Source organism: Eublepharis macularius, chromosome 8 (assembly GCF_028583425.1).
Source record: "Eublepharis macularius isolate TG4126 chromosome 8, MPM_Emac_v1.0, whole genome shotgun sequence".
NCBI lineage: Eukaryota > Metazoa > Chordata > Lepidosauria > Squamata > Eublepharidae > Eublepharis > Eublepharis macularius.
The window spans coordinates 67,814,376-67,841,736 of NC_072797.1; the positions used below are offsets into that span (position 1 = coordinate 67,814,376).

The window sequence follows — 27,361 nt, forward strand, 5'->3', positions numbered from 1 at the left end:
GGATGAGCTGGTCCTGTTGCTCCATCTCTCTGACCAGCATCTGGTCCGAGCCATGGATCGGGGTGACCTGGCCCAGACTGGACTCATAGGAGCTCAGTGGTCTCCTTAAATGGCCTCAGGACACAGACCATCTGAGAGTGGGCTAGCCAGTCCATAGAGCTGACGCTGAGCTCCTCTCTGCAAAATTGGCACTGAGGACATGATGTCCTCCACAGGGTATGAGTTGTTCAAGAAAAACTGGAAGGGTAGAAGAGGAGGTGGAGTGGTGTTGTATGTGAGGAAAGGGCTTCATTTTCAAGAAGTTATGGAGAATGGGGTGGACAGCCCAGTGGAAAGCATATGGGTGGAAATAAGGGGAGGCAGGACAAAGGGTATTATTGTTGGAGTCTGCTACAGACCACCTGACCAGCGAGAACAAATGGATGCTGCCCCTTTGAACAGATTGGTAGAGTATCTAGACATCAGAACCTTGTAATTATGGGTGACTTCACCTTCCCCTATGTGTGCTGGGAGACAGGCTCAGCAAAGCATCATGAATCACACAATTTCCTGACCTGCCTGGCCGATAACTTCCTTTTTCAAAAGGTGGAGGAAGCTACAAGGGGCTCGGCCATACTAGACTTGATCTTAACCAACAGGGAAGAATTGGTAGATGAGGTGAAGGTGGTGGGGGCCTTAGGGGGAAGTGACCATGTCCTCCTTGAATTCCGGTTGCTGTAGGGGTGGGGGCAAGGAAGTTTGTAGCCAGACTCGTAGGTTAGATTTTCATAGGGCCAACTTCGATGAAATCAGAGGCTTGATGAGAGTCATTCCATGGGGGAGTGTGCTGGAAGGGAAAGGAGCGAGTGAAGGGTGGGCTCTTCTGAAACATGAGCTTTTGCAAGCTCAAGCCCTCACTATCCCAGCAAGACGGAAACATGGTAAGGGCTCCAAGAAACCGATGTGGATGTATAGAGAGCTCCAGAATAAGCTAAGAGAGAAAAAGGAAATGTTCGGGAAATGGAGAGAAGGACAGACCTCTAAAGAGGAGTATATGAGGGTTACTAGGTTCTGCAGATCAGCCACCAGAGAGGCCAAAGCTCAGGATGAGCTGAGTCTGGCCAGGAGGGCTCGCTACAATAAGAAAAACTTCTACAGATATGTGAGAAGCAAATGCAAGGTAAAAGAGGCAATTGGACTGCTGTTGGAAGTAGATGGAGAAACTCTGATGCAGGACAGAGAAAAAGCAGGCAGGCGTAATGACTTTTTTGCCTCTGTTTTCTCCCTGAAGAACTCGGGCACATCTAGAGATAGCAGAAAATGTGACAGGACACCTGAGTGGCTAGTTGACATTGACAGAGAGGTTGTGGAGAGGCATCTGGCTGCACTGGATGAATACAAATCCCCTGGGCCAGATGGGGTGCACCCAAGAGTGCTGAAAGAACTTTCTAGAGAACTTGCAGAACCCCTGTCCATCATCTTCAAGGCCTCCTGGAGGACTGGGGATGTGCCACAAGATTGGAGAAGAGCGAATGTTATCCCAATATTTAAGAAAGGAAGGAAGGATGACCTGGGAAACTACAGGCCAGTCAGTCTGTTGCTGGGAAGATATTAGAACAGATTTTAAAGGGATCAATCTGTAAGCATCTGAAGGACCGCTCAGTGATCCAGGGAAGTCAGCATGGTTTTGGCCCTAACAGATCTTGCCAGACCAACCTGGTTTCCTTCTTTGATCGAGTGACCAGCTTACTGGATCAGGGGAACTCTGTTGACGTGATTTATCTGGATTTCAGTAAAGCTTTTGATAAGGTCCCCCATGACATTCTGATGGGCAAACTGGAAGACTGTGGACTGGACTATAGGACAGTTCAGTGGATAGGGAACTGGTTAGAGGACCGCACCCAAAGAGTGGCGGTCAACAGCGTTTCATCAGATTGGAGGGAGGTGTCCAGTGGGGTGCTGCCGGGCTCAGTACTTTTCAATATTTTTGTCAATGATCTGGATGAAGGAGTGGAAGGGCTGCTCATTAAATTTGCTGATGATACCAAATTGGGAGGAGTAGCAAACACCCAAGAAGATAGAATTAAAATTCAACAAGACCTGAATACTCTGGAGAAGCGGGCAGCTGTGAATAGGATGCAATTCAACAAAGACAAGTGCACAGTATTACATCTGGGCCACAAAAATGAGAAGCACAAATACTGGATGGGGGATACACTTCTGTATATGTGAAAGGGATCTTGGGGTAAGAGTGGACTGTAAACTAAATATGAGCAGTCACTGTGATGCGGTGGCAAAAAAGGCCAATTCAATCCTGGGTTGTATCAAAGGGGCCATAGCATCGAAATCGCAGGAGGTCATAGCCCCTCTCTATACTGCCTTGGTCAGGCCACACCTGGAGTATTGTGTGCAGTTCTGGAGGCCTGACTTCAAAAAGGATGCGGACAAAATCGAGAGGGTGCAGAGGAGAGCGACAAGAATGATCCAGGGTCTGGAGACTGAGCCCTATGAGGAAAGGCTGAGGGACATGATTGCTCTCTTTACGTCTTTGAAAGGCTGTCATTTGGAGGAGGGCAAGGAGCTGTTCCAGTTGGCAGCAGAGGGTAGGACGCGAAGCAATGGGCTTAAATTACATGCACAAAGGTACCAGCTGGATATTAGGAAGAACTTTTTCACGGTCAGAGTAGTTCAAAAGTGGAATCAGCTGCCTAGGGAGGTGGTGAGCTCCCCTTCACTGACAGTTTTCAAGAAGAGGCTGGATGAATATTTGTCTGAGATGCTTTAAGCTGATCCTGCACTGGGCAGGGGGTTGGACTAGATGGTCTGTATGGCTCCTTCCAACTCTATGATTCTAGGGTTCTTTTGTTCCACCAGATGACTCACCATGTCATAGGTGGAGTTCCAGCGGGTGGCTGTGTCTTGGTCAAGGTGATGCTCAGGTCCCCCCCTTCCCCTTCCTCTGGAGCAGCTCCCACAAAGACTTCATATTGCAGGAGAAATGGGATGCAAGACACCGGCAGCTGTCCAGCAACATGTGCATGGACATCGATTGGTCCCAGCTGGCCTTGATGTTACTACCTAGCCCAAGTACATCCATCATAACGATGTGCAGCTTATGCACCAGGCAGATCAGGCCATCAAGGGATGCCTCTTTCAGCACCACCAGCGTGTTTCTTCCCGCATCGGTGACCATGAAGCCTTGGGCAAGCTCACCCCCAGGCACCCAGTCCTTCAATGCAGCCCTGATGGTGGAGGTGATGTTCCTCCCCGTGTGATCCTCATCCATCCCTCATGCCTGCCGCAGAAGTGCTCTGGCGCCTGGCGCCAACAGCAACACCTCCTTCCGGGGACCTGATCTGTCCCTGGGGCAGCGGAGATCCTCCGGCTGCCACTCATGGGCTGTGGTGGCAAGGTAGCTGTGATGACGGCAGCTCCAAAGGTCTGCCGTGAAGTGGATGGTCTGTCCCTTTGCACCCGACATTTCTTTCAGGACTGTTGCGCGAACCGCCTGGTAAAGGACGGGAAAGACTCGCTGGCCAATGGTCCTCCGCAACAGCATTGAGAACCAGGGCACAAAGTGATGCAGCAGCCTCTGGAAGCCCACACCCTCCACAATGGACAACGGGAGTCTGTCCAGAGCAATCATCTCCACCACCACTCTAGTGCCTGCTGCCTGAGCCTTCCCCCTGTCTCGTACACTGGGCACTGTCACAGACCCCGAGGGGACCACCTCCTGCAGGGTAGCCTGCCAGGGCATTCCACTCCCACTCGCAACACCCTCACGACAAGTCTTCTTGCTGGCCGTGGACTCCCATTCTCCTCTCCCTTTTCTCTGATCTTTAGCCATCCTGACCTGGCCGCTACATGGTTCGTGCGGCGGAGGAAGCGACATGCTTGGGTGGTGCCTCTCCAGATGCATGCATAGGGCGGTGGATGACAGGTGCCTAGAGTCAGTGCCTCTATGCACCAGGGCATTGCAGTGATGACACTGCACCAAGCAGGGATCATTGGGAAGAGCTTGAAAGTGCTGCCAGAGTGATTGAGTGAAACGGGGACCAGGACTTAGTGAGTCAGGAGGAGAACGAAGGACTAAATTCTGCAGTGTGGAACTAGACCGGGAAGATGGAGTGAGGGGTGGACTGAAAGCAGGGACAGTCCCTGGAGTTTGGATTGTAGAGGGACTGGCTGATTCTACAAACTCCCACCATTCCTCTTTAGACTCCCCCCTCGTCGTCTGCAAAAAGTTTCACAAGGTCTACTCCCGGCAATGGAAGAGAGATGTCTTCTGCCTCCTTCAGAGCCCGCCTGGGCAGATCTGCAGTTGGAGTCTCTGGTGACTGCAAGACCTTCCCCCTAGTAGGGGTGTCGGTCATTGATGGGCAACATGGACAAGCTTTGCCCTTTTTCCCCCAATGATCACCCTTGCCCAACAATACACACTTCATAGCGGTGCACTGAAGTGAAGAACGAAACAAAGCAGAAGTAGGAGAGAGCCAACAGAAGTGTGGGGTTAGTAAAAAGCAAATTCAAGAGCAAGTGTGTAAGGCAGCAGGCAGCGGCCCTGAGACTAGGTTTTGGTGTTGTTCCCCAAAACTACCACAGACACCAGGCCAGGCAGAAATAGAAAGGGCAAAAGCTGGGCGTAATACCAACTGGAACAACACTGAGCTTCCAGTAAAGGTTCTATCACCACACAGTCAAAAAATATCTCAATATTATTCAAAGTGCATACAAGTCAACTGCAGTCAACAAACATTTACAATCAACCAACAGTATTCAATAAATGCATATATACACATGAGTATATACATCAAGCCGATATAAACAAGTACAGGAAAACAAGTAAATGGGTGTTCAACCAAGGAAATAGTTCGTTCTTCAAAGAGAAGTCCAATATATATGATGGTCCAATGAAATACAAAACTGCTGTGGAATCAATGAGGTAGAGCACTGGGCATATATGTGATTCAATCTTCAAGCCGTAGATATTTCTTCAGATATAGCTCTGCCTCATGAACTTGGACAAGTGCACAAAACAAGAGCTAAATGCACCAATGGAGGGCAGTAAAAGAAACTGAACTGCAACAGAGAGGTGCACTGGAGGAGAGAGAACAGAGGAAAATGTGGCAGGCGGCTCCCCTGAGAATGGGGGTGGGTGTTGAGCCCCTGAAGCATCACACAGACACCAGCCCAGGCAGGGTAGATGCCCTTAAACAAAAGTTGAATGTGGCAAAGGAGTGAGCTAAAAGAAAGCAAGCTGCACCAGAGAAGTGCACTGGAGGAGAGAGGACAGAGGAAAATGCAGCAGGCAGCTGCCCTGAGAATGGGGTGGGTGTGGAGCCCCAGAAGCACCACACAGACAATGGCCCAGGGAAGACAGATGCATAGAACAGAAGCTGAATGTGGAAAAGGAGAGCAGAAAATAAGAGCAGGCAATACTAGCAAAGTGCACAAAATCCAGGAGAGAAAACAGAAGAGCAAGGATTTGAGCCCTGGGGCGGGAGCGGGGGCAAGCAACCCCCCCCCAAAACCTAGCAAGAGTGAGGCCCTCAAAAGAGCAGAGTAAGAAACAAAGACAAGTAAAGAGAAACAAAAAGAGAGGCCTTAGTAAAGCTAGGCCTAAGTTCCAGGCAGAGGTCTGAGACTGGGGTAGGGGTTAAGGGAAAAAGGTACCCCTTCCCAAACACCCCCCACCCCAACTAGGAGAAGAAAAGAAAATTGGAAAGAGGCTTTTTAGTCTCTTTTCCAGCACCAAATCTAGGCCAAAGTTCCCAAATTTACTCAATCCAAGTCCCAGCTACAGATCCTCCCTCTCTCTCTCTGCCTGCTGAAAAATGAAACCACAAGGCACAGACCTTTGGCTTTTATATAAAATGCTGATATAGAGCAAAACAGGAGCACTCTGGTTGGAAGACAGGCCTGCCAAACAGGGTTTGGGGGGAAGAGATGGGTGTCCCCATGGCTACTGTTGGCTCACCCACTCAGTTGCCTAAGAGATTAATCACCCCACTCCCCCTGCTGCTCTACTGAATGGGGCAGAATGAGAGCTCTCCAGTTGGCAGGGACAGCTGCCAATCAAGGTTTGTGGGATAAGATTGGGGGCCACCAAAGGACTGGCTTCCCTTGCCTGGGGAATCAATTGAATGACGCCAGGGTGTCTGGCTTCCCTAACAGGCAACGAAGCGGATGAATTGGAAGAAAAAGTCATCAAGTTCATGGAAAACGTAGCACCCACAAAATGTGTTTTCCGCGTGGAATGAATCGGCTGATTTGTCACGAATTTTGAGTCGTAATTCGATTCGTGCCCGTCTCTACTATAGATACATTTTTGCAAAATTTAAGCAAAATGTCATGTAAATGACCCCATGATGCAGTTTTGATGGTCTGAAGCACAATCATCTGACATTCTTAAGTGAATTAAAGTTATTTGAGATTAGCATTTCTTTCTATTAAATAGCTATTGAAATGTTTGACAAATGAACATTGTTGATTCATCATGACATTAAGGTAGGTTTTTATGGCTGGAAAATAAACTTTTCTTATGCTAGAAATTAGGGGGGTGCAGTTTGGCTTGGAATTCAGATTAAAATACCAAATTTTGGCTGATTTGGTAAAATCCAGGTATTCCAAATCAGAATTTTTTGGTAAAATTCGGCCATTCATTTCTGTAGGAAAATCACTCTGGGATTTATCCAGTGAGCTGGAGGAGTCGTTTTTCAATCAAACATCACCATATTTGTAGGAAACCTACTAGCGACTGTCCTCTAAAGAACACCCAAGTTTCATGAAGATTGGATTCTGGGAGCCAATTTTATGGTCCCTCACCCACTCTCCATTATTCCCTATGGAGAAAATAGCTGGGGGGGGTATTTTTCAAGAAATTTTGCACTTCTGGTATTTTACTTCAGAGTCTCATTCATGCTGTACATTGAACACATGCGCAGTTCTTACCCAAAGTTGGCTAGCTTGTGGATTTGGATCATGTAGTTCCTGTTGAACACCCCCCCACACACACACATACACACATAAAACTGGGCTGTGGGCCCAATTGTTATATCTTCCAAACTCCAGTTTGTCCTTTCCTCTCTTGTGATCAGCGTATATCACTTCGAACCAGAATGTGCCCCATTCTCTAGGGCTCTCAGAGTTTTCTATTTGGTGTTACCTTTGACACACCATTAAAAAGGAGTTCGAGGTCCATTTCAGACTATCTCCAGGTTCTCTTTCTGATTTTCAGGAGCCACGAAACATAAATTGTGTTTGAGTGCTAAAAACATAGTTTTTCAGGCAGTCTGATCTCTGCCATTGATAACCCATGCTCCCAGTGCTCACATTCCAAACTGGCACACCGATCAAGGGGAGGACAAAAATGGTTGCAGTTCTGCTGCGTGAGCATGCCTTAAATCAGATAAGAGCCAGGGTTGCCTCTAACAGTCCCCTGTACACCTCTTCTTCTTCTTCAGTGAGTGTAGGGTCTCTTGTATTCAAAGAGCCGACGCTTTGAACCCATGACTCTGGGTACTGGCAGGATGCTATATTCACACACGGAGGCATTTCATGTGGTTGTGTTTTCTAAAGAGTTCTCTACCCCACATCCACAGTCTAAAAAGGTCCATGCAGCTGTTTAGGGCCATCCCTGCTTGTTATAATATTTGGCCCTGTACACTGAAACTTTTGATGATGTTGTTAGAGGAAGTGCTGGCACATTTATAGGCTCAGGTCCTTCCAGTTCCACTCCTGAAGCTCTTCTTCAGATGGGCAAAGCTTATTCTTTCTCAGACTTTTTTGGAAGCAGCAGGAAGATCCACTGAAAGGTTACACAAGGTTCCTCTGGTAAGTTAAATACTTCTGCTTCTGCTTGAATTTATGCTTTCTCTCTGTTTACCTTGAAAGGCAGTAGATATCACTTCCTGTGGAAACTTTGCTGTAATTGGGCTTACAACAGGACATGTGGATAAATACAACATGCAGTCTGGCATTCACAGAGGAAGTTATGGCAAGGATAAAGGTGAAAATCTGTTGCTTTTGAAAAGTTAATAGCAATAGCTTCAAAATTTCTATTCTGTGCAAAAATTGTTATGTATCTAGGAGGTGAACTTTACTGCAGGAATTTGAATTCATACAAATGAGGTTGCAGCTTATTCTGGAGCTGAAGTACTTGATGCTGCTCATATAATCTTGCTTTCATCATAACACCCTTATATTGAATTGTGAATTTATTGTATGTGGCCATAGGCCTTCACAATTTAAAATCATTCATTAAAAACAACAAAAATACAAGAATACAGATATAGTTACATAGATATAAATAAAATTACTATAAAATGCATTTTGCCTAAAATGTAAACATTAAACAACATTAAAACCGAAGGGTTTCTTACCTATGTCAGGTGTTTACTCTCCTGGCTACCACATTTGCCCTTATTTTCCTAGTAGCCAGGGCATAGAGGGCCATCCTATTCGAAATAAAAGGGTCTGTATCTGAAAGAATAAAATTTAATTTATCAAAGTCAGACAGAAGATGGAGACTAGATAAAATATTCACGAGAAAATTTCCCCTTGGTTCCTGGTATAAGGGACAATTTAAAACATAGTGTGGTATATATAACACCCTTATATATACTGCAGATTATTTGCAGATTAACCTTGATCTTGAACATACATAATTAGAGATGGGCATGAACCAAAAAAACCCTGAACCATGTGATTCATGGTTCGTAGCATTCCACGGAACCTCAAACCACAAACTTCCGATCTTTTCGTGGTCCGTGGCATTTCAACCACCCTGCACCGGCTTCAGCCTGGGCAGCAGGAGAACGGGGCTATCAGTTTCACAGACCCCACGCTGATTTCAGCCGATGGGCTAAACCCAGCGCGGGGTCTGTGAAACTGACAGCCTCTTTCTCCTGCTGCCTAGGCTGTCAGTTTCACAGACTCCATGCTGGAACCAGTGCGGGGGTCTGTGAAACTGACAGCCCAGGCAGCAGGAAAAGAGGCTGTCAGTATCACAGACCCTGCGCTGGTTTCAGCCCATTGGCTGGCGGGGACTCTGAAACTGACAGCCCCTTTCTCCTGCACAGGGGCTGTAAGTTTCACAGACCCCGCGCTGGTTTCAGCCCACCGATACCCTGTTTCTCCTGCTTCCTGGGCTGTTAGTTTCATAGACCCCACGCTGGAACCGGTGCGGGGGTCTGTGAAACTCCAAACTGCCACGGAATGGCTGGAAAAATTCGTTTGTTCTGTAAAAACACGTTCCCACAGAACGCATGTTTTGGTGCAGACGTACAAAATTTTGTTCTGTGGTTCGTTTCGTGCCCATCTCTATACATAATACATGTCTGCTATGTGACCTGAAGTATATGCCTGAACATTATTATGTATGGGTGATGCATATGCACACAACATACAAGTGCACATCCGATCACACAACATATTCTGTATGCTTGGGAGTAATGGTTGAAAATGAGCTCATGAATTGTTCTCATGTCTCATTGCTTAACCAGCTGATAATACATATTATATATACTTAGTCTCAACTGCAAACATACAAAAATTGCCACCTCACTATCAGCAGATTAATTTAAACCTTTAACAGTAACAAGTTTCAAAGGAGACGTAGATGAGCTCATCAGTATATACAGTGCTGTCCTTTCAGTAGAGCCAAATTAGAGAAATGACAAGATATCACCGGAGTGTAGGTGTGTATTAATACTTTGGACTGAAGCCTATAAGAAATCACGAGGAAGGAGGCAACTTAAGACATCTCAGTTCCCAGTACTCTCCTTCCAGGATTTTATGAACTTTTAAATTTGAGCAAGCTAGTTCACATCCACCATCTTTTTTGATTGAGTATTATGTACATCCTGGAGTATATTCATACCTCATAAGACTGGGGGTTTTCACCTTCCTTTTTTGGTTAATTTACGAATTTCATTTAGTTTTGCACTTTTGTAGTTGGCACTTTTCATAGTGATGCTGAAGGAAGTAGATACTCCTGACCTTTAATGCAAATTTTATCACCCTTTGACACAGTGAACTATTTAGTTGTCTGTTCCATAACAACCTGAAATGCCAATTTTGTAATATCCAATTTTGTTATATATATCCTGAATGTGTTTGGTGGCACAGTATTGTCACATAGTGTGGTACACATGGAATCACAGAATAAGGAAAGAGGTGACATACTGTGCTTTGATATGTTCTTTAAGCTGTAAACTATTTACATGGTTACAAATAGGAATAGTTGATAAACAGAGAATTAAACTTCTGTTATGCTTAAAAAGTAATGGAACTTGATGGGGAAGACTGGAATGTTAATCTTATTATTTTTCTTGAATACAATAGCCCATGAAGGCAGCATAAGAGGAGTAGCAGTGGATGGATTGAACCAGTTTACAGTCACAGCAGGCAGTGAAGGTTTTATTAAGTTCTGGAAATTCAAGACTACCGAACTTGTTCATTCTATTGACTTCCCTACTTCTCCAAGTAAAATACTGCTGCATAGAGACAGGTGAGACGAAAACTTTTTATATAAAATAAAATGGAAGGTGACACCTCTAGTCTTCCGCTACAAATATTTGGTAATTCATGCTCACAGAGCACAGTTGCAGTAACAGTGCTTCATGTCCATGCTTTCTGTTTCATGTTCATCCTTTCCCCAACATGGTACCTGTGGGTACCATGGTATCCACCAGCACCTTTTTTGGTGCCTGCCAAGTCTTTTTAGAAAGTGGGTGGCATCAGGTGGGATATTAGCCTGACAGGACTTCTGATTGGCTGTACTGATTTTTTAAAAAAAATTGCATTGGCAACAGCTGCTACCATAGCACAAGAATCTTCAATATGCAACTGAAGATAAGATGTGTGTAAGCAAGAAAGTATTTTTAAACATATTAATTCTAAAAGGGATCCTGTCAAGCAGAGCTTTTGCCTCAACTGCTGAAGAGTAATTAGTACTTAGAGTTACGTATAACCTCACTGTCTGACATTTTGTGGCTTGTTCACATCCTGCGGCAGCCATTTTGTGGTTATGCCCACCATCCTGTGTCAGAATTCCAAAGGTGCCACAGGCTCAAAAGGTTGGGGACCTTGCTATAAGGTATGCCCTCTTCTGTTTCCTACCCTTCATTTCTAACTCTTTATGTATTTTCCCTCCCTCATTCGCCCTGCCATATTACTGCATCTTTTGCTCTGTCTGGACTGCTTGTATTTGTTTTGTATGTGAAGAAATTTCGGATAGCCCTGCTCTCCATAAAGATACAGATATTGGGGCGGATCCTACCCCTATCCTACCATTCCACTGAGAAAGGTTTATTAATGTTTTAATTTATTTATTAAAATATTTATACACAACATTACCTTTTAGTTCAAGTTCAAAGCCTTCCTCCAATCTAAAGAATTTTCTGCCAGGTTAAATGTCTCTTTTGTTGGAGGAAGGCTAATGGGGGAGATGGTAGGATTCACTCCAGTATCTTAAAAACAGAAGCTTGTGTTGCTGAAAAAACATTAATGAGCAGTTTTGGTCATCACAGTTTAAGAAGGATGCCATCAAGCTGGAATGTGTCCAAAGGGGAGCAACAAAGATGCAGAGGGGTATAGAGACCAAGTCCTGTGAGGAAAGGTTGAAAGAACTCTATATGTTTAGCCTGGAGAGGAGACGACTGAGAAGTGATATGATAGCTGTCTTTGAGTATTTGAAGGGCTGTCAAGTAGAGGACAGAGTGGAGTAGTTTTCTGTTGCCCCAGAGGGTGGGACCAGAAACAATGGGTTAAAATTAAATCACAAGGGTTTTTGACTAAACGTTAGGAAGAGCTTCCTGACAGAGCAGTTCCTCAGTGGAAGAGACTTCCTTGGGAGGTGGTGGGTTCTTCTTTGGAGATTTTTAAGAAGAGGCTAGATGGCCCTCTGACAGCAGTGCTGATTCGATGACTTGGTATGAATTTAGGCAGGTCGTGAGAGAGAGGGTAGGAAGGGATGAGCTGGTGCTAGGCTCTCGTGGCTCCTCTTAGATTCCAGTTGCCTCTTTGGAGTCAAGAAGGAATTTTCCTCCCAGCCAGATTGGCCAGGGATCCTGGAGGGTTTTTTTGCCTTCCTTCAGGCATAGAGCAGGGCTCTCTGAGTTAGTGCAGGGGGGTGGGGGAGGTAGCTGTGAATTTCCTGCACTGTGCAAGGGGTTGATCTAGATGACCCTTGGGGGTATTTTCCAGCTCTATATTTCTATGTAAACATCTTATTTTTTTTCTATCTCATATTTGTATTCTGAATTTTGCCAGTGGTCTTCTGGGAATTGCATTGGATGACTTTAGCATTGGTATTCTGGATGTAGAAACAAGAAGAATTGTCAGAAACTTTTCAGGGCATCAAGGCCAAATAAATGATATGGTAAGACTATATCTCTAAACAATAAATAAAAACTGTACAACGTTGGGGACCCATGAGGTGCATAGGGTATGGCAATTCCATCCCTCCAGTCTGGCCATCATTTTAACTTTCCAGCCCCTTTCCGTTTTCTCTCCTTCCCTTTCTGCTTTTCCACCAAACCTGCAATTATATTGGGGTTGCCTAGGTCAGGGTTCTTGTGTCTCAATTGCAAAGCTACCACCGAAGGCTGACTGAGATCTTGCTAGGCATTCCTTCCTTTGGGGTAGGATTAAAAGCCAACTTCTTGTTTGCTTTAAAGTTTGGGGATTTTTTGGTAAACCTGGTGGTTCCCCCAAGAATAGAAAAAACCCTGTTTCTGTACATGGCCTGATACATAGATTTTTTTGCTCTGCAGTTTTGGGTCATGTTCAGAATTAGACATAATTAGGCTTGTGTGATTCAGTATATCCGGTCTGAAAATATTCCCGAAAATACCTTATTGGTATTTTTCAGGTATATTTAGGGAATCTCAATCAAATTCAGGATTCTTGAATGTACCAATGTTGGCTTCCCAGTTATTCAGAATTAAACATGTCCATTATTTCTTATTGGGGGGGGAATCTTTCTGGGGTGTTGGATCGTATTTTTTAAAGCAACTACACCAAAATTGCAGCATACTGAGGGCTGCCTGTAATTTAAAGTGCCCCCCCCCCAAGTTTCTAGTGAATTGGACCAAGGGGTCTGATTCTACACATCCCTGAACAAGATTTCCCCCCCCCCTCCAGTTACTCTCCATTGTAGCCTATGGCGCATGCTTTCTCCAGGATAAAGAAGAATTACCCAAACACAGAAGAGCAGTCACTGTCTGAAAGCCTTGTCAAGCCCAATAAGACTGGAGAATCCTAGTGGAAGCCCCCTGGCAGAACTCCTTGCCCTGAAAGTGTACCTTGGATTCCCCCCCCTCCTTTTCTTTGCTTTCCCAGGCAATGAGAGAGGGGGGAAGGAGGCGACTCTTAAAGAAAAATGGGCATTGCATATTAGGGAGAGCTGCTGCACTGTCTATCCAACCATGGTTCTTCCATGAGAGAAGAGTCATATGACTCCATATGCTGCACTGAGTACATAAGCATCAGTGGAAAGTGGCTGAGGGAACCTTGTTCAGGGGTCTGTAGAATTGAACCCCGTGGTGCAATTCACTTGAAACTTGGGAGGTCTATAAAAGACAGGCAGTCCTCTCTATGCTGCAATTTTGGTGCAGTTTGCTTTAAAAACAGATCCTCGACAACCACCCCAGAGTTTCCCCCACAAGAAATAAAGGGGCTGAATATGTTCGAATTCCCCCCAAAAAGCTAAGCCTGAATTATACACCAGTATTTTTGGAGCTGAATATCAGGAATAACAATATTTGTTGGATGTCTGATACCTGAATATGAAAAATACCAATTTTTTTTAGTCCACAGCTCTAACAATGGAAGGCTAGTGATATTATGGTATAATCCAGAGCTTATGCAGAAACAAATGTTGTATGTACTTACATAAACTTTGATTAGTATGGGAGCACATAAACCTGTAACAGTAATGAAAATAAGGAATCTGGATCTGATTATTGCCTGGATAGGAGTCCTAGATAAGCCCCTCTGAGTTTTCTGAAGAAAAAGTAGGATGTATAATAGTTCAATATGTGGGGAAACTAAAGCAATTGTATATAGCTTTTTTGAATGTTCTGTGACTTTTTAATACGTTAATTATTGAACAATTTCTGTAAAACTGCAATGTTTTTTCTAGAAAGTGCATTAAAGGAACAGGGTCACATTAGTATAGGTTCCCAGTTCTACACTAATTTGCTTGATAGTAAGCTCATTACTAGGGCTGTGCATGGGTGGGGAGATTCGGTATTCCCGCTTCGGGTTTACCCGAAGCAGGAAACCGATTCAGAATACCCCCTAATCCAAAGTGGCAAGCCGCTTCGGATTCAGGGTTCGGGAATCGCTTCGGTATGCTCCGTGAAGATTTGGAGCATACTGAAGCGAGGGGGGAAGCTCCCTACCACCACCACCCCACCCTCCCTGGGGCAACCCCTCTACCCCCCACCCCCACTCAAATGGCCTGGGGAGACCCCTCCAAACCCCACCCACTTACCTGGTAGCGGGAGGGTCATCAGCTGGGCGGCGGCAGCAGCACAAGGCAGCGTGGCCTGGAGCCAGCTGGCTCCTCTGCTGCCGCCACGCAACTGCCCGAGCCTGCGGGGTGGTGGGGAAGGCCGGAGCAGCCTCCTCTGGCCCTTCCTACCCCTCAAATGGCCGCCGCTCCACGGCCATTTGAGGGGCAGGAAGGGCTTTCTCCACCTCAGGCCCTTCCAAATGCTTCGGAAAGCTTTGCTTCAGTATTCCGAAGTGGAGCCAGCATGCTAGCCCCGCTTTGGGAATACTGAAGCTTGCCGAATCGGGTCCACTTCGGGTATCTTTACCCAAAGCGAAACCCAAATAGCACAGCCCTACTCATTACTCCTCTGCCATGCTAGGCAATAGTGGTAAAAACTATGCATTTTTCAGCAATTCAGCTAGTTATGTGCCATTGTCATTAGTAAAAATAATCATCTGAAAAAACAATAAGTGGATGCTCATGTTTACAAATACTTAGCTATTCTTGTGAAATCTGAGTACTGTTCACTTTACCATTGTGTAATGTAGCCCACGGTCTCTACTTTATGCTTTAAGTCTATTTTGCAGCATTATCACAGTAATTCATAAAGGCCGAGATAAAACTTTGTTCTCTTGCTACCTCATGCAATGTTAACCAATTTAGATGAATAATCTTTTATTGTAGACTTTCAGTCCTGATGGTCGTTGGCTAATAACTGCAGCAATGGATTGCACCGTTAGGACATGGGATCTCCCATCTGGATGGTAAATAAAGATAGGGATTAATACCTGTTGCTTTTATGAAAGTATGTTTATTGTAATTAACTCAGAAGTCACATTTATGGAATAGAAAATCTGTCTGAGTCCCTTAATTGTCCAAAACCAAGACACATCTTTTTCTACACAACAGCAATTCTTTTAAGGTTATGGCCAGGAAATGGATTATTAAATTTAAGCTAGTTCATGACTTTTCAAAATAACCTAGTGCAAAAACTGCCCCCAAGACTGCAAGAATTACTGTTGATTCAGTTACTGTCCAGTAGATCAGTGGTTCCCAACCATTTTGGCATCGTGACCCATATGTACACATTTACTTGCTATGGTGACCTAGAGCATGCATGAATCAATAAAACTGCAAAAGCCTGGGACCCACTTTCACAGACTTTATAACCCGCCTTTTGGGTAGGGAGGTACAGGTTGGGAAACACTACAGTAGATACATTGTTCGGCTATTTGTAACTCCCCAAACACACAGATGAAGTATACTTTAAGCAAAAGATTACAGAACGTAGATTAAACAGCAAATGTGTGAATCTCATGGTAGTTAAGGACCCTCACAATAGGACATCAGAGAATGTGAGATAAACTGGTAGGTGTTCAAGCATCCCTAATTGTAATGAGAGTCTGGTGAACTTTTGTCCAAAATTTTAAAAGATGTAATTGTTGGACTAATATATAAAGTTTCTTTTAGGTTACCTGCATCTTTTGTTCAGTTTAACCTCGGATTCTGAAAATCCAGACAGAATATTCACAAGCTACACCTTATTTTTTTTACTTTGTATCCAAAGACATGTTACTTAAGCGCAGTTTTATTTATATTTTTTTACATAGGTCCACCCTTTTGTCTTTTTTTCCATCTCCCATTATGATTTCTCCTCTTTTTTTCTGCACTGAATTTCCTGGACTTGTATGCCCTTTCCTTCCTAGCCAGTCTCTGGTGTTTTGACTTCTAGCCAAGGGGTCATGTGCTCAGTTAAGATTCTTTTCTCTCTCCCAGAAGATCATACTCCTTCCCTTTCTGCCAGTGCCATCCCAGGCAAACTCTACCCTTAATTGGTCTCGTGCCAAGCTTCAGTGGGAAAATGAGCTCAGTCAGAGTACTAGATGGGCACTAGCCAAAATCTATAAAGCTCCTCTCCCAGGAAGGCAGGTGTGCATTTTTCTTGGAATCTGTCAGCAGGTTGGGTGCTGCCAAGGAGATGTGTGCCCTCACCCAGAAGTTTGTATGAGTTACCTAAGTTCCTAGGTTCGCTCAATAATAATGGAATGCTAGCAGTTGAATTTGTGTCCTGCCAACAGAATCCAAGGACAGGGCCTGAAACTTGTGACTAGATACATTAGAGAATATTTTGTGGCCTTCCTTTGCCTGGCAACCTTGAAACTGCATCTGTTTCCTTTTTGTTAAAACCCCACTGTTCTTCTTCGGCCAAGCTTGCATGCACTTCAAATTCCAGCCCCAGTGCTGCAGTGTCTCAGCCTTCCAGTGCCAAACTAACCAGATGCTCTGTGCGTTTTGTGCGTTGCATTGCACCAGCTATTACTTTACCCTGATTTAATTTTTATGTGAATATAATAACAACAACAACAACAACAACAATATTCGATTTATATACCGCCCTTCAAGATGGCTTAACATCCACTCAGAGCGGTTTACAAAGTATGTTGTTATTATCCCTGCAACAAAACACCCTGTGAGGTGGGTGGGGCTGAGAGAGCTTCAGAGAGCTGTGACTGACCCAAGGTCACCCAGCTGGCTTCAAGTGGAGGAGTGAGGAAACATACTTGGTTCTCCAGATTAGAATCCCACGCTCTTAACCACTACACAAATCTGTTTTGATTCTATCATTTGGGATGCCTTTTTTATAAAAAAGTTATTAGCAACTTCTCATACTTTTCTACAGATGCAGTGTTTTAACTAAAGCTTTAATGCTCTACCAAGGTGGGGTATACGTCTCAAACTTGCATGCTGTCCTAGTTGCTATGTCCCCAAGACAGGAAGATTGGCTGAAGGAAACAAGGGGAAGGGGAGGAAGACCTCCAACTTCTTCAAGAGTAATAACACCCCAATTAATTGGAGTAAAAAGTCCCAAATGACTGGAGATAGTGGCGCTGGCATACGATACTCTGGGGTAATTGGCACCAGTGGGCAAGACATAGAGGGTGAGAGGGGACAGGGCAGTCTGTCACCCAAGAAAGGGCCTCTTAGCTGATCTCTTCCACTCCAATGACCCCCTGCTACTGCAGCATCATGTGAAAGAGCATTGGGCTTGTCAGTAGTTCCAGATGGACTCTTGTCCTGTAGTAGAGATCACTGTTCACTAAGTTCACTGTAGTAGAGATCACTGTTCTTGAGTTGACCACTTGAGTGCTTCCACAAAGTTTTCATATTTTTAATTGAAATTCATTTCATTTTCTCTTCCCTCCCCCCTCCCCTTTCTTCTGAGGCACTGGAGTTAGCAATAAGTGGAAGATGCGATAGCTTTCTTCCAAACTGCCTGAAATCCAGTTGAAGTTGCTACTCATTTTTCCCATCACCATCTTACCTTGTAGTTAATAATCTGTAACTAACAAAGTAGGACTTTTATATCCAAAAAGACAATGATATATAAAAGACCACTTGATTCATGGCTGAGTTTGTTTACTCACAGTATGTCATAAGCAGATCATTGTTGCTAAATGTTCTGTTTTGGATCCTCTGTGGAGTGAAAATATTCTTTTGAACCTTTGCAGATAAGGGAATTAAATTGTTATACTTTATATCTACTGAGGTTTTGTTTTACATTCTTTCTGTTGGTGTTTTAGTATTTTTGGCCAGCTTCTGCACTTAAGGTCCATAATCCTTGTAGTTCAAAGTTCTTAAATTTACATTGAGCCTGTTCACTGGGTTTATTGGGCTGCTTACCATATTCTTTTAATACTCTTTGGTATAGAGTTATAAAGTGTGAGGTTAAGAATGATCATCTCCAAAAACAGCTTAAATAGAACTTTTGAGGATAAATAAATTCTGTTTGTAAATGTGTGTTTATAGACTAAGCCATGCTAACAAATGTTCCAGTTATTATGGATGTCCAAAAGGAGATGTCAAGCGAGAGAGAGAGCTTTAGCTGCACATGGTGTTGTTTTGATTATTTGAAGAGTATGCAGTTTCATGTTTACTATTACTGACGACTTCATCGCTTTTCATGCATCATACACTAAAAATGGGAACATGTTATCTATTATATGATAGTAACAGATTCTTTTTCTCTTTGTAGCCTGATAGACTGTTTTCTGTTAGATTCAGCAGCTGTAAGCATTACCATATCTCCTACTGGAGACTTTCTAGCTTCTTCCCATGTGGATGACCTTGGAATTTACTTGTGGTAAGACCATAGACAAGTTAAATATGTATATTAGTTTTTTAATGTGAATATTTAGAATGGATACTACTTGAAATTGTAAAAGAAGAGTGAGTTCATTGGTTAGAAGAGAATGGAGAGTAATTAAATGTGTAGCACTGCTGCCAGGTAGGGTTACTCTTTTTAGAATCCTGAGGAAGAAGAGACAGTTAAGGAAATAACAGTTGAGAAATGACAGTTGAGGAAATGATTACTCTCAGTGGCAGCTAGTGCTGAGGAGAATAGCATAGAGAAGTCTAGGAAATTAGTCAGTGAAAGGTTTTTGCTGTTAAAAGATCATTCTTATCTGTGGAAAGAACTTTATGGCAGAAGAAGCTTTGAACCCATTGTCCATTCCTTGTCAAATTTGCACTGCTTTAGCCAAGATGGGCATCATTACCAGGAAGGCAGGATACTAGTTCCATGAAGCCTCTTTCTCTGGGGATTTTAACTATAATCAGCTCTTTCAGATAAACTGTGGCAGAAGCTGCCCTCACTCATGCCACCCCCCACCTGTTGTTAGATGCCTTGCTCACACATAGGTCTGAGTGTGGGTGCTTCTGGGAAGAGCATACTGTTGCTTCACTGATACTGCTGAGGCTTTGCCAGTGGTTTGTCCTGTGCCATATTTGCTCTCTGGCATGGGTGTCAGAAATAGGGTTAACAAGTCTGTCCTAGCGCAGGAGATACACACAGGTTGCTGAGGCGGACAACAATGTACAGGCTTATTTATAAGCCACCTTGTAGACCTAACTTATAAAAAAAAGAGTATGTAAATATGAAAAATAAATGTCAGCTTTAGTGCACAGTTATGACCATTTTGCAGTGTTGTATTGTTCCATGCGAAGTTTCCAAAAGACACATGTTGTGTTCTTGGGGAAATTGATCCATAAAGGGAAAAAAAATTTCTGCTAAATCTTCTGGGCCAGGTTTCCAAATACAACTAAATTCTGAACTCATGTACTTGGAAATAAGTTTTGTTTTTTCCACTTGAACTGTCTAACATACAATGCCAGGATCCAAAACATGACTTCAAATAAGTATTGTTTTTATAGCTATGTACCATGCCATGTTTTATTACTTATGAAAAGCCCTTAACCTTCAAAAGCATTTTTGGTATTTGGGAATAGGGTGTGGAGTTGTCATCCAGGAAAAATGTCCAAAGCTCTGTTGAGGGCATGGAGTTAGTTATGTGGTTCTTTGGTTCCCATTCCAAAGGAATGCAGGCTTAACTGACATTTCATTTGTAAAACCATTCTGAAATTTTATTTACAGAAAATAGGATCACAAAGGGTGTATATTCTCCCATTGGTCCAGGAGTGGGTCAGTCAGACTCGTGGGAAGTAGCTCCTCCTCTGGTGCAGGGTCGGATTGGCTTTGCAATTCCAGGTAGGAGGGGCTCTTCCCTGGACCTCCAGTTTTTTCCGGCCCTGCTCGTGCAGGGTTGTGTTTTGGCTTGCTCGTATAGAGCACAGCAATTTCAAAAAAAAAAAAGAAGAAGAAGAAGAAGAAGAAGACGACGGAGGGGACGGAGGGGCAAGGGAAAAGGGAAGGGAATCTCCCTCCTGACTTGCGCTCTCCCCCCCCCCCCGGATCGAGCCGCAGGGAGCGGCTAGAAAAAGGCGCCAAAAGCGGCGCGCGAAAAAAAGCCGCGGGCGCACGGACGCTGCAGGAGGCCGGGGAAACTGCAAACGGCCGCGGCGACGGTGTTGGCCAGCGCGTCCAGCAGCGTTTTTTTGCTGGCTCGGCCCGGAAAGCAACCTTGGGTCTCCAGGTGCACGGGCGGCGGCGCTGACAGAGGCACTCCCAGGACTTCGGCAAGGTAGGGAGCTACGTGCCTGGCGGGGGCTGGAGCGGAATAAGGCGAAACCAGTGTGGCTTTAGCCCCTGGAGCCTGCCTAGAGAAGGTGAAACGGGGGTGTTAGGTGGTCCTTTCCCCCCGTTTTTTCCTTTGGGGTTGTTTTCGTTTTTTCTCTAAGGGCTAGCCCCCCCCCTCCTTCCCCCGTGCCCTTGATTGATCTCCCTCTCATCAGCCGCCATTTTGTGTTCTCCCCTAGGCGGGAAGATTTTGGCGGGAATGGCCACCAAGGCAGGGCAGAGCGAAGAGGGGACAGCAGAGGGACCCTTAAGCAGCTTGGAGTCTCCTAGCTCACCCTTTTCCCCTCAATCAGAGCAAGGTCCCAGTGGAATGAACCAGGAGAGCAATATGGATCTGAAAGACCAGGAGACGAAAGCAAGTATGCTAACCTGGATGAGGGGTGAAATGAGAAAGGAACTCAGGGCAGTAGTGCAGGAGTTCAGGGCTCAGCACGGCTCAGAGTCATCTAAAGGGAGCCAGAGGCACCTTTCCCACAAGGGCAAGAGACATGCGAAGCCCGCTTCCCTTCACAGGTCCAAGAGGAGGAGGAAGGAGAAGGAATGGACAGAGGAATCATCCAGCCAGTCTGGAGACATTGATTCAGGCTCTGAAGCATCGGGTCTAGAAACAAACTCCGAAGAAGAACTATCGGAGGAAGAGGAAGACCCTATGACCTCTACACAGCTCAGGCTGTTCCCACAGGATCTATACTCTAGATTATTGCCAAAGGTCCTGAGGACGCTGGAAATCACCCAGAAGGAAGTGGGGAAAGAGGATACGGACCAATCCTACCCACAGGGCAGTGAAAAGGTTCTCCCCAAAGTAGGACAGCCGCAGACGGGGGTGCCATTGCCAGCTATGTTTCACAGCATCCTTAAGGCAGAGTGGGATAACCCAGCTAAACCAAAGGCATTACAGTCAGTGTTCAATAAATTCTATAGACTGGGACCAGATGCAACAAGAAAGATCAAGTTACCTGCAGTGGACGACCCGATCTCCAGCCTGGCCACCACATCAGTACTACCTATGGATGCAGAGGGCATGCCTAAAGATCCATCCGATAAAAAGATTGAGCAGGCACTACGCAGGAACTTCGAGCCGTCTGCAGCATCATTGAGAGCCTCCGCCACGGGTTCACTGTTTGCCAGAGCAGCGTTCACTTGGGCGTCAGAACTAGCGGATGCTGGCAAGGAGATACCACGGAAATTCAGGAATGTGGTCAAGAAATTAGCACTGTCCATGGCCTTCATGGCAGATTCCTCAATGGACTCTTTCCAGATGACCTCGAGGGCCATGGGCTTCAACGTGACAGCAAGACGCAACACGTAGCTCAGGAACTGGGACGTGGACCCACCGGCACGCAACAAAGTGGCGGCGATACCCTTCTCAGGGACAAAGCTGTTTGGAGAGGCACTGGATAAATTTCTAGTGGAAGACACTGAGAAGAAAAAGGTCCTGCCCTCCAAGAAACGCGATTTCAAGGGCAAGAGCAAGCAGGCTTTTCGAGACCCCAAGCGTTCCTTTCGATCCAGTGGTGACAGAACATTCAAAGGCCGGTGGCAAACAAAACCAAGGAGTGACAACAAACACTTCGGTTTCAGAAGACAGGGCCAACAGTCAAAGGGCCAGAAGAAAGGAAATCAGGCATGACTATCTGGAGGGGACAGAGTCCATCCCTATTGGGGGAAGATTGCAACACTTTGCAGTTCAATGGACAAGATCAATATCAGACAAGTGGGTACTGGAAACAGTATCCAAGGGATACACTTTGGAGTTCGAAAGACAACCGCCCTCGAGACTACTTACTCTGCCGAGACATCAAATGGAATCGAAACATCTCAAGATTCTCGGAGCCATTCGACATCTAGTAGAGATAAGAGCAATAGAGCCAGTCCCGAAACACCTACAGAATCGGGGTGTCTATTCGGTATTCTTTATCGTACCAAAGAAAAACGGAGAGGTAAGAGCTATACTGGACTTACGATGGCTCAACCGGTACGTAAAGCGCCGCAAGTTCAAGATGGAAACCCTGAAGACAACAGTAGGAGCTATCCGGAAGGGGGACTTCCTGACCTCGATCGATCTTTCAGAGGCATACCTTCACATACCGATACGACAGTCTCACCGCAAATACCTCAGATTCGCATACAATGGAGACCATTACCAATACAGGGCGCTACCGTTCGGGTTGAAGTCTTCACCGAGGGTGTTCACCAAGGTGTTGGTGACATTGGTAGCAGTGCTCCGGGTCCAAGGGATTGCCCTGTCTCCATACCTGGACGACCTGCTGATAAAGGCTCCCTCATTACCTGCGGGAAGGACAGCGACACAGGAAACGACCCGGTGCCTTCAGGAGCATGGGTTTGTGGTCAACTGGAAGAAAAGTTGCATCATCCCTACACAAAGAATCAATCACCTGGGAGTGTTCATAGATACAACAAGGGACAGAGCCTTCTTGTCCGAAGAGAGACAACAAAAGATTTCCACGATGGTAAAGGCGATACAAAGCAGACAGAAAGTGGAAGTCATGTTTCTAGCGAAACTGCTCGGCATGATGGTGTCATGCCAGGACATTGTGAGCTGGTCTCGCTTCCACACTCGCCCGCTCCAAACCTTTCTACGTCCGTTCCAGAAAGTCATAACTCACAAACAAAGGAAGTGGGTGATGATAACAGAGTCCCTCAGGGTGGAGCTGAATTGGTGGACGGAGCCTGCCAGGTTCAGCGATGGCGTGCCGCTCAGAGAACCAAAGAGATCCATCGTGACTACAGATGCGAGTCTGTCGGGATGGGGCGCTTATATGACAGGCAGGATGTGCCAGGGTACCTGGACAAAGGAAGAAAGGAACCAAAGCATAAACTTGTTAGAGCTGAGAGCCATCAAGTACGGACTATGGGAGTTGCAGGAGGATCTGCTACATCAACATGTGCTGATAAGAACGGACAACATGACGGCAAAGGCCTACATAAACAGGCAAGGAGGGACCAGGTCTCCAAGATTGAGCAGAGAGACAGAGGAGATTTTCCAATGGGTGGAGTCGCGTCTCCTGTCCATAAAGGCAGTGCATCTAGCGGGGAAACAGAACATAGTGGCAGACTGGCTGAGCCGAAATTCAGTGGACCAAGCAGAGTGGAGACTGCACGATCAAGTCTTCAGACAGATATGCTGGAGATGGGGGACGCCGGAAGTGGATCTATTCGCGACGGCATCAAACAGGCAGGTCACAAAGTTCTTCGCCAGGTGGGAGGAAAAGGCAGCCATCGGAACCGATGCCTTAAGCGAGGACTGGCCTCGTGCCCTGCTTTATGCCTTTCCACCGGTCAGCATTCTCAGCAGAGTGGTACAGAAGATCGTGGAACAAGAGGCGGAGGTGATCTTGGTGGCCCCTTATTGGCCACGGAGACCGTGGTTTCAAGAGGTCATGAGACTATTGACGACAGACCCATGGGAACTGCCCCACAGGTCGGACCTGCTGAAACAAGGAGATATACTACACCCAGACCCGGCGTCATTAAGACTGACAGCTTGGCGGTTGAGTTCGACCAACTGAAGAGGTGTGGCTACGCCGAGGAGGTGATACAGACCATGTTGGCCTCCAGGAAGGACTCAACTAACAAGAGCTATGACAGGACTTGGCAGGTGTTTTCCAGTTGGTGCATGGAACGGAAACGTACTGCTCTGACTGCGTCCATCAAGGACATTTTGCTTTTCTTACAAGAGGGGTTGGATAAGGGACTAAGCACTAGTACCCTAAAGAGACAACTGGCAGCCATCTCAGCTGTGAGGGGATCTAGGAAAGGGGGCTCCCTCAATAAACACCCTCACATAAGACGTTTTATACGGGGAACTATGCTCTTAAATCCTCCACAAGTACATAGGTTCCCTACCTGGAATCTGAATGTGGTGCTTTCTGCACTTACGAAGGAACCGTTTGAGCCCATGGCGCTCTGTCCCCTTAGAGAGCTCACTCTAAAGACCATTTTTCTAGTGGGACTAACGTCCGCTAGAAGGGTATCGGAGATACGGGCACTGTCTGTGAATAGGGAACTTTGTATTTTCCATGCGGACAGGGTAGTCCTGAGGCCCGATCCGACTTTTATTCCAAAGGTGAACTCCGAGTTTCACAGGGGTGAGGACATAGTGTTGCCTTCTTTTTGTCCAAATCCTACTCATAGCAGGGAGAGGGAGTGGCATAAATTGGATGTCCGGAGGGCCCTGAGCTATTACATTGACAGGACTAAGACTAGCCGTAAGGTGGAGAAATTGTTCGTCTCCTTTAGGAAGAGTTCTTTAGGGGAACAAGTGTCGACTGCAACCCTGAGTAGATGGATTCGGGACTGTATTGTTCTGGCCTATAGGACAAGTAAAAGGTCCCCTCCTGAGGGGATTACTGCCCATTCAGTAAGGGGAGCTGCTGCGTCAGCAGCATATAGGGCTTTTCCAACACTGGAAAAGATATGCAAGGCGGCTACCTGGAAATCGGTGCACACTTTCACCAAACACTACAAGGTAGATCAGCTGGCCTCCGCAGAAGCGGCCTTTGGGAGGAGAGTGCTACAGCACGTCCTGGAGGCCTAGAGTAGGAAATTACCCACCCGGTAGTTCACTGCTGGACATATGTCCCACGAGTCTGACTGACCCACTCCTGGACCAATGGGAGAATGGAAGATTTGTGTTCACTCACCGTGAAGCTTCCTTTCTCCGTGGTCCAGGAGTGGGTCAGTCAATACCCACCCAGTAGTTGTTAGATTGGGAGGGGGTATCCTAACGGATGTAGTTGGATAGTTTGGTTAGGAAGTTTTTGTCAAGTTTATACATGTTATCAGTATGTTATGAGCAGGTTACAAGATGGAAGGTGGCTTCTGTGGTGTACTGCATGGAGATAATGGGCTTGGAAAAGAACTGGAGGTCCAGGGAAGAGCCCCTCCTACCTGGAATTGCAAAGCCAATCCGACCCTGCACCAGAGGAGGAGCTACTTCCCACGAGTCTGACTGACCCACTCCTGGACCACGGAGAAAGGAAGCTTCACGGTGAGTGAACACAAATCTTCCATTCCCCACCCCACCCCATTGCTAATGTTTTTGTATATTTTTTCGCTCTCCAGGTCTAACCGGTCCTTGTATTCACTTGTCTCTTTGCGTCCACTTCCAGCTGATTATGAGCCTTCAGTAGTAATGCTTCCTGGAACCAGTCCAGCTCAGGGTATTTATATGTGTTGCTGGATTTTGCCATATTTTGTTCTAGAGTGCAAAAGGAACTTTTTTTAAAAAATGGTTAGAACTGCTTGTTGGTGTTTGGCCAAATCAGTTTTGTCCTCTATGTATACAAATGTTTGTGTGTTCTCACATGCACATGTTTGTAACAGTCTGCTGTTTTTCTGCTCTTATTGATGAAAAGACTTGTGTAAATCCACAGCCAGCATATTCCTACACCAGCCAACATAACGGAAGAGGTAGTTTATTTATTTATTTATTTATTTATTTTTAGTTAGTTAGTTTAGATTTTTATTCCACCCTCCCTGCAAGCAGGCTCAGAGCGGATTACAACAAAATTTAAAACACATTAATATAATTTATATAATGGGTAAAAAGATTTTTAAAAACATTCAGTAAAACAGTATAACAACAGATGGCAGCAAACAACATGCGTTACTTAAAAGCAAGATGGTGGAAAGCCCTAGCAGGGAGAGTTCAGATCATTCACTTTCCACCTGTTTCTTAACTCTTTTGTCAGTGCAGTGATGGGCCATAGTTTCACTGTTTTTCATGTAACTGAAGCCTCTCCTAGGGGACTGTGAAATAGAGCCATCATATTGTCGAAGGCTTTCACGGCCGGAGAACGATGGTTGTTGGGGGTTTTCCGGGCTGTATTGCCGTGGTCTTGGCATTGTAGTTCCTGACGTTTCGCGAGCAGCTGTGGCTGGCATCTTCAGAGGTGTAGCACCAAAAGACAGAGATCTCTCAGACTGAGAGATCTCTGTCTTTTGGTGCTACACCTCTGAAGATGCCAGCCACAGCTGCTCGCGAAACGTCAGGAACTACAATGCCAAGACCACGGCAATACAGCCCGGAAAACCCCCAACAACCATAGAGCCATCATAGTTTTAGAATGCCTGTTAGCTAATACTGCAGTGAGTGCTTCAGTCACAGATACTGTATGGTGTTTAATCTACTTCACTGTGCTCTTAATCTCACCCTGTTAACTGGGTGGGACAGCTATTTTAAAATGCAACACAATGAAACTAGTTGAAGATACCTGATTAAAAGGGGGTATAAAATGCTGATGACTGACTCTAGCAAAAGCCATCCCAGATAAGAGCCTCTTGCTGCACCTTTGCAAAATAAGGTTAAACATGAGCAAATCTGTAGTGGAAGGGAGTTAAGCAGTTGCAGAACAGGTGATGATAACACCTGCCAACATGTTTGTTTTGTTTGGGAACATGGTACAGGCAAGAGAGTGTGCACAGCTGAACTACAGATTGTCCAGGAGGTGGCATTATCAAAGTAATTTAGAGTTGGAGTCTAGGTAAGTTAATGCCAAGTTCGTGAAATATGCCTGAGAAATAATGGGAGAGCCAGGGCACTCATGGAAATACTAAGATGTTTAGTGACCTGTTCCTTTGGAAGCACACAACCACATTGTTATACTGAAAAAGGTGGAGGGTTGAAATATAAATAACCTTTCTCCTGTGGTCCTGAGTGGGGCAGTCAAGATGCTAGGTAGCTCCTCCTCCTCCTTTGCAGGGTCGGACAGAAGAGTTGCGATCCTAAGGGGGAGGGGCTCCCAGGCTCTCCAGTTTTTGTCCGGTCCTGCTCAGCAGGGGACGTATCTTTCGTGCTCTTCGTGAGCAGCGATCCTTGGACG

General features: G+C 45.5%; 1 protein-coding gene across 1 annotated transcript in view; it reads left to right on the forward strand.

Moving 5' to 3' along the window:
• WDR36 (WD repeat domain 36) overlaps positions 1 to 27,361 on the forward strand; it is a 65,150-nt gene that overhangs the window by 22,974 nt on the left and 14,815 nt on the right. Inside the window, exons 13-18 of the mRNA XM_054986490.1 lie at positions 7,873 to 7,987; positions 10,324 to 10,489; positions 12,253 to 12,361; positions 15,167 to 15,246; positions 18,516 to 18,623; positions 25,602 to 25,699. Of these exons, the coding sequence (XP_054842465.1) occupies positions 7,873 to 7,987; positions 10,324 to 10,489; positions 12,253 to 12,361; positions 15,167 to 15,246; positions 18,516 to 18,623; positions 25,602 to 25,699 (676 nt within the window). The remainder of the gene's footprint in view (positions 1 to 7,872; positions 7,988 to 10,323; positions 10,490 to 12,252; positions 12,362 to 15,166; positions 15,247 to 18,515; positions 18,624 to 25,601; positions 25,700 to 27,361) is intronic.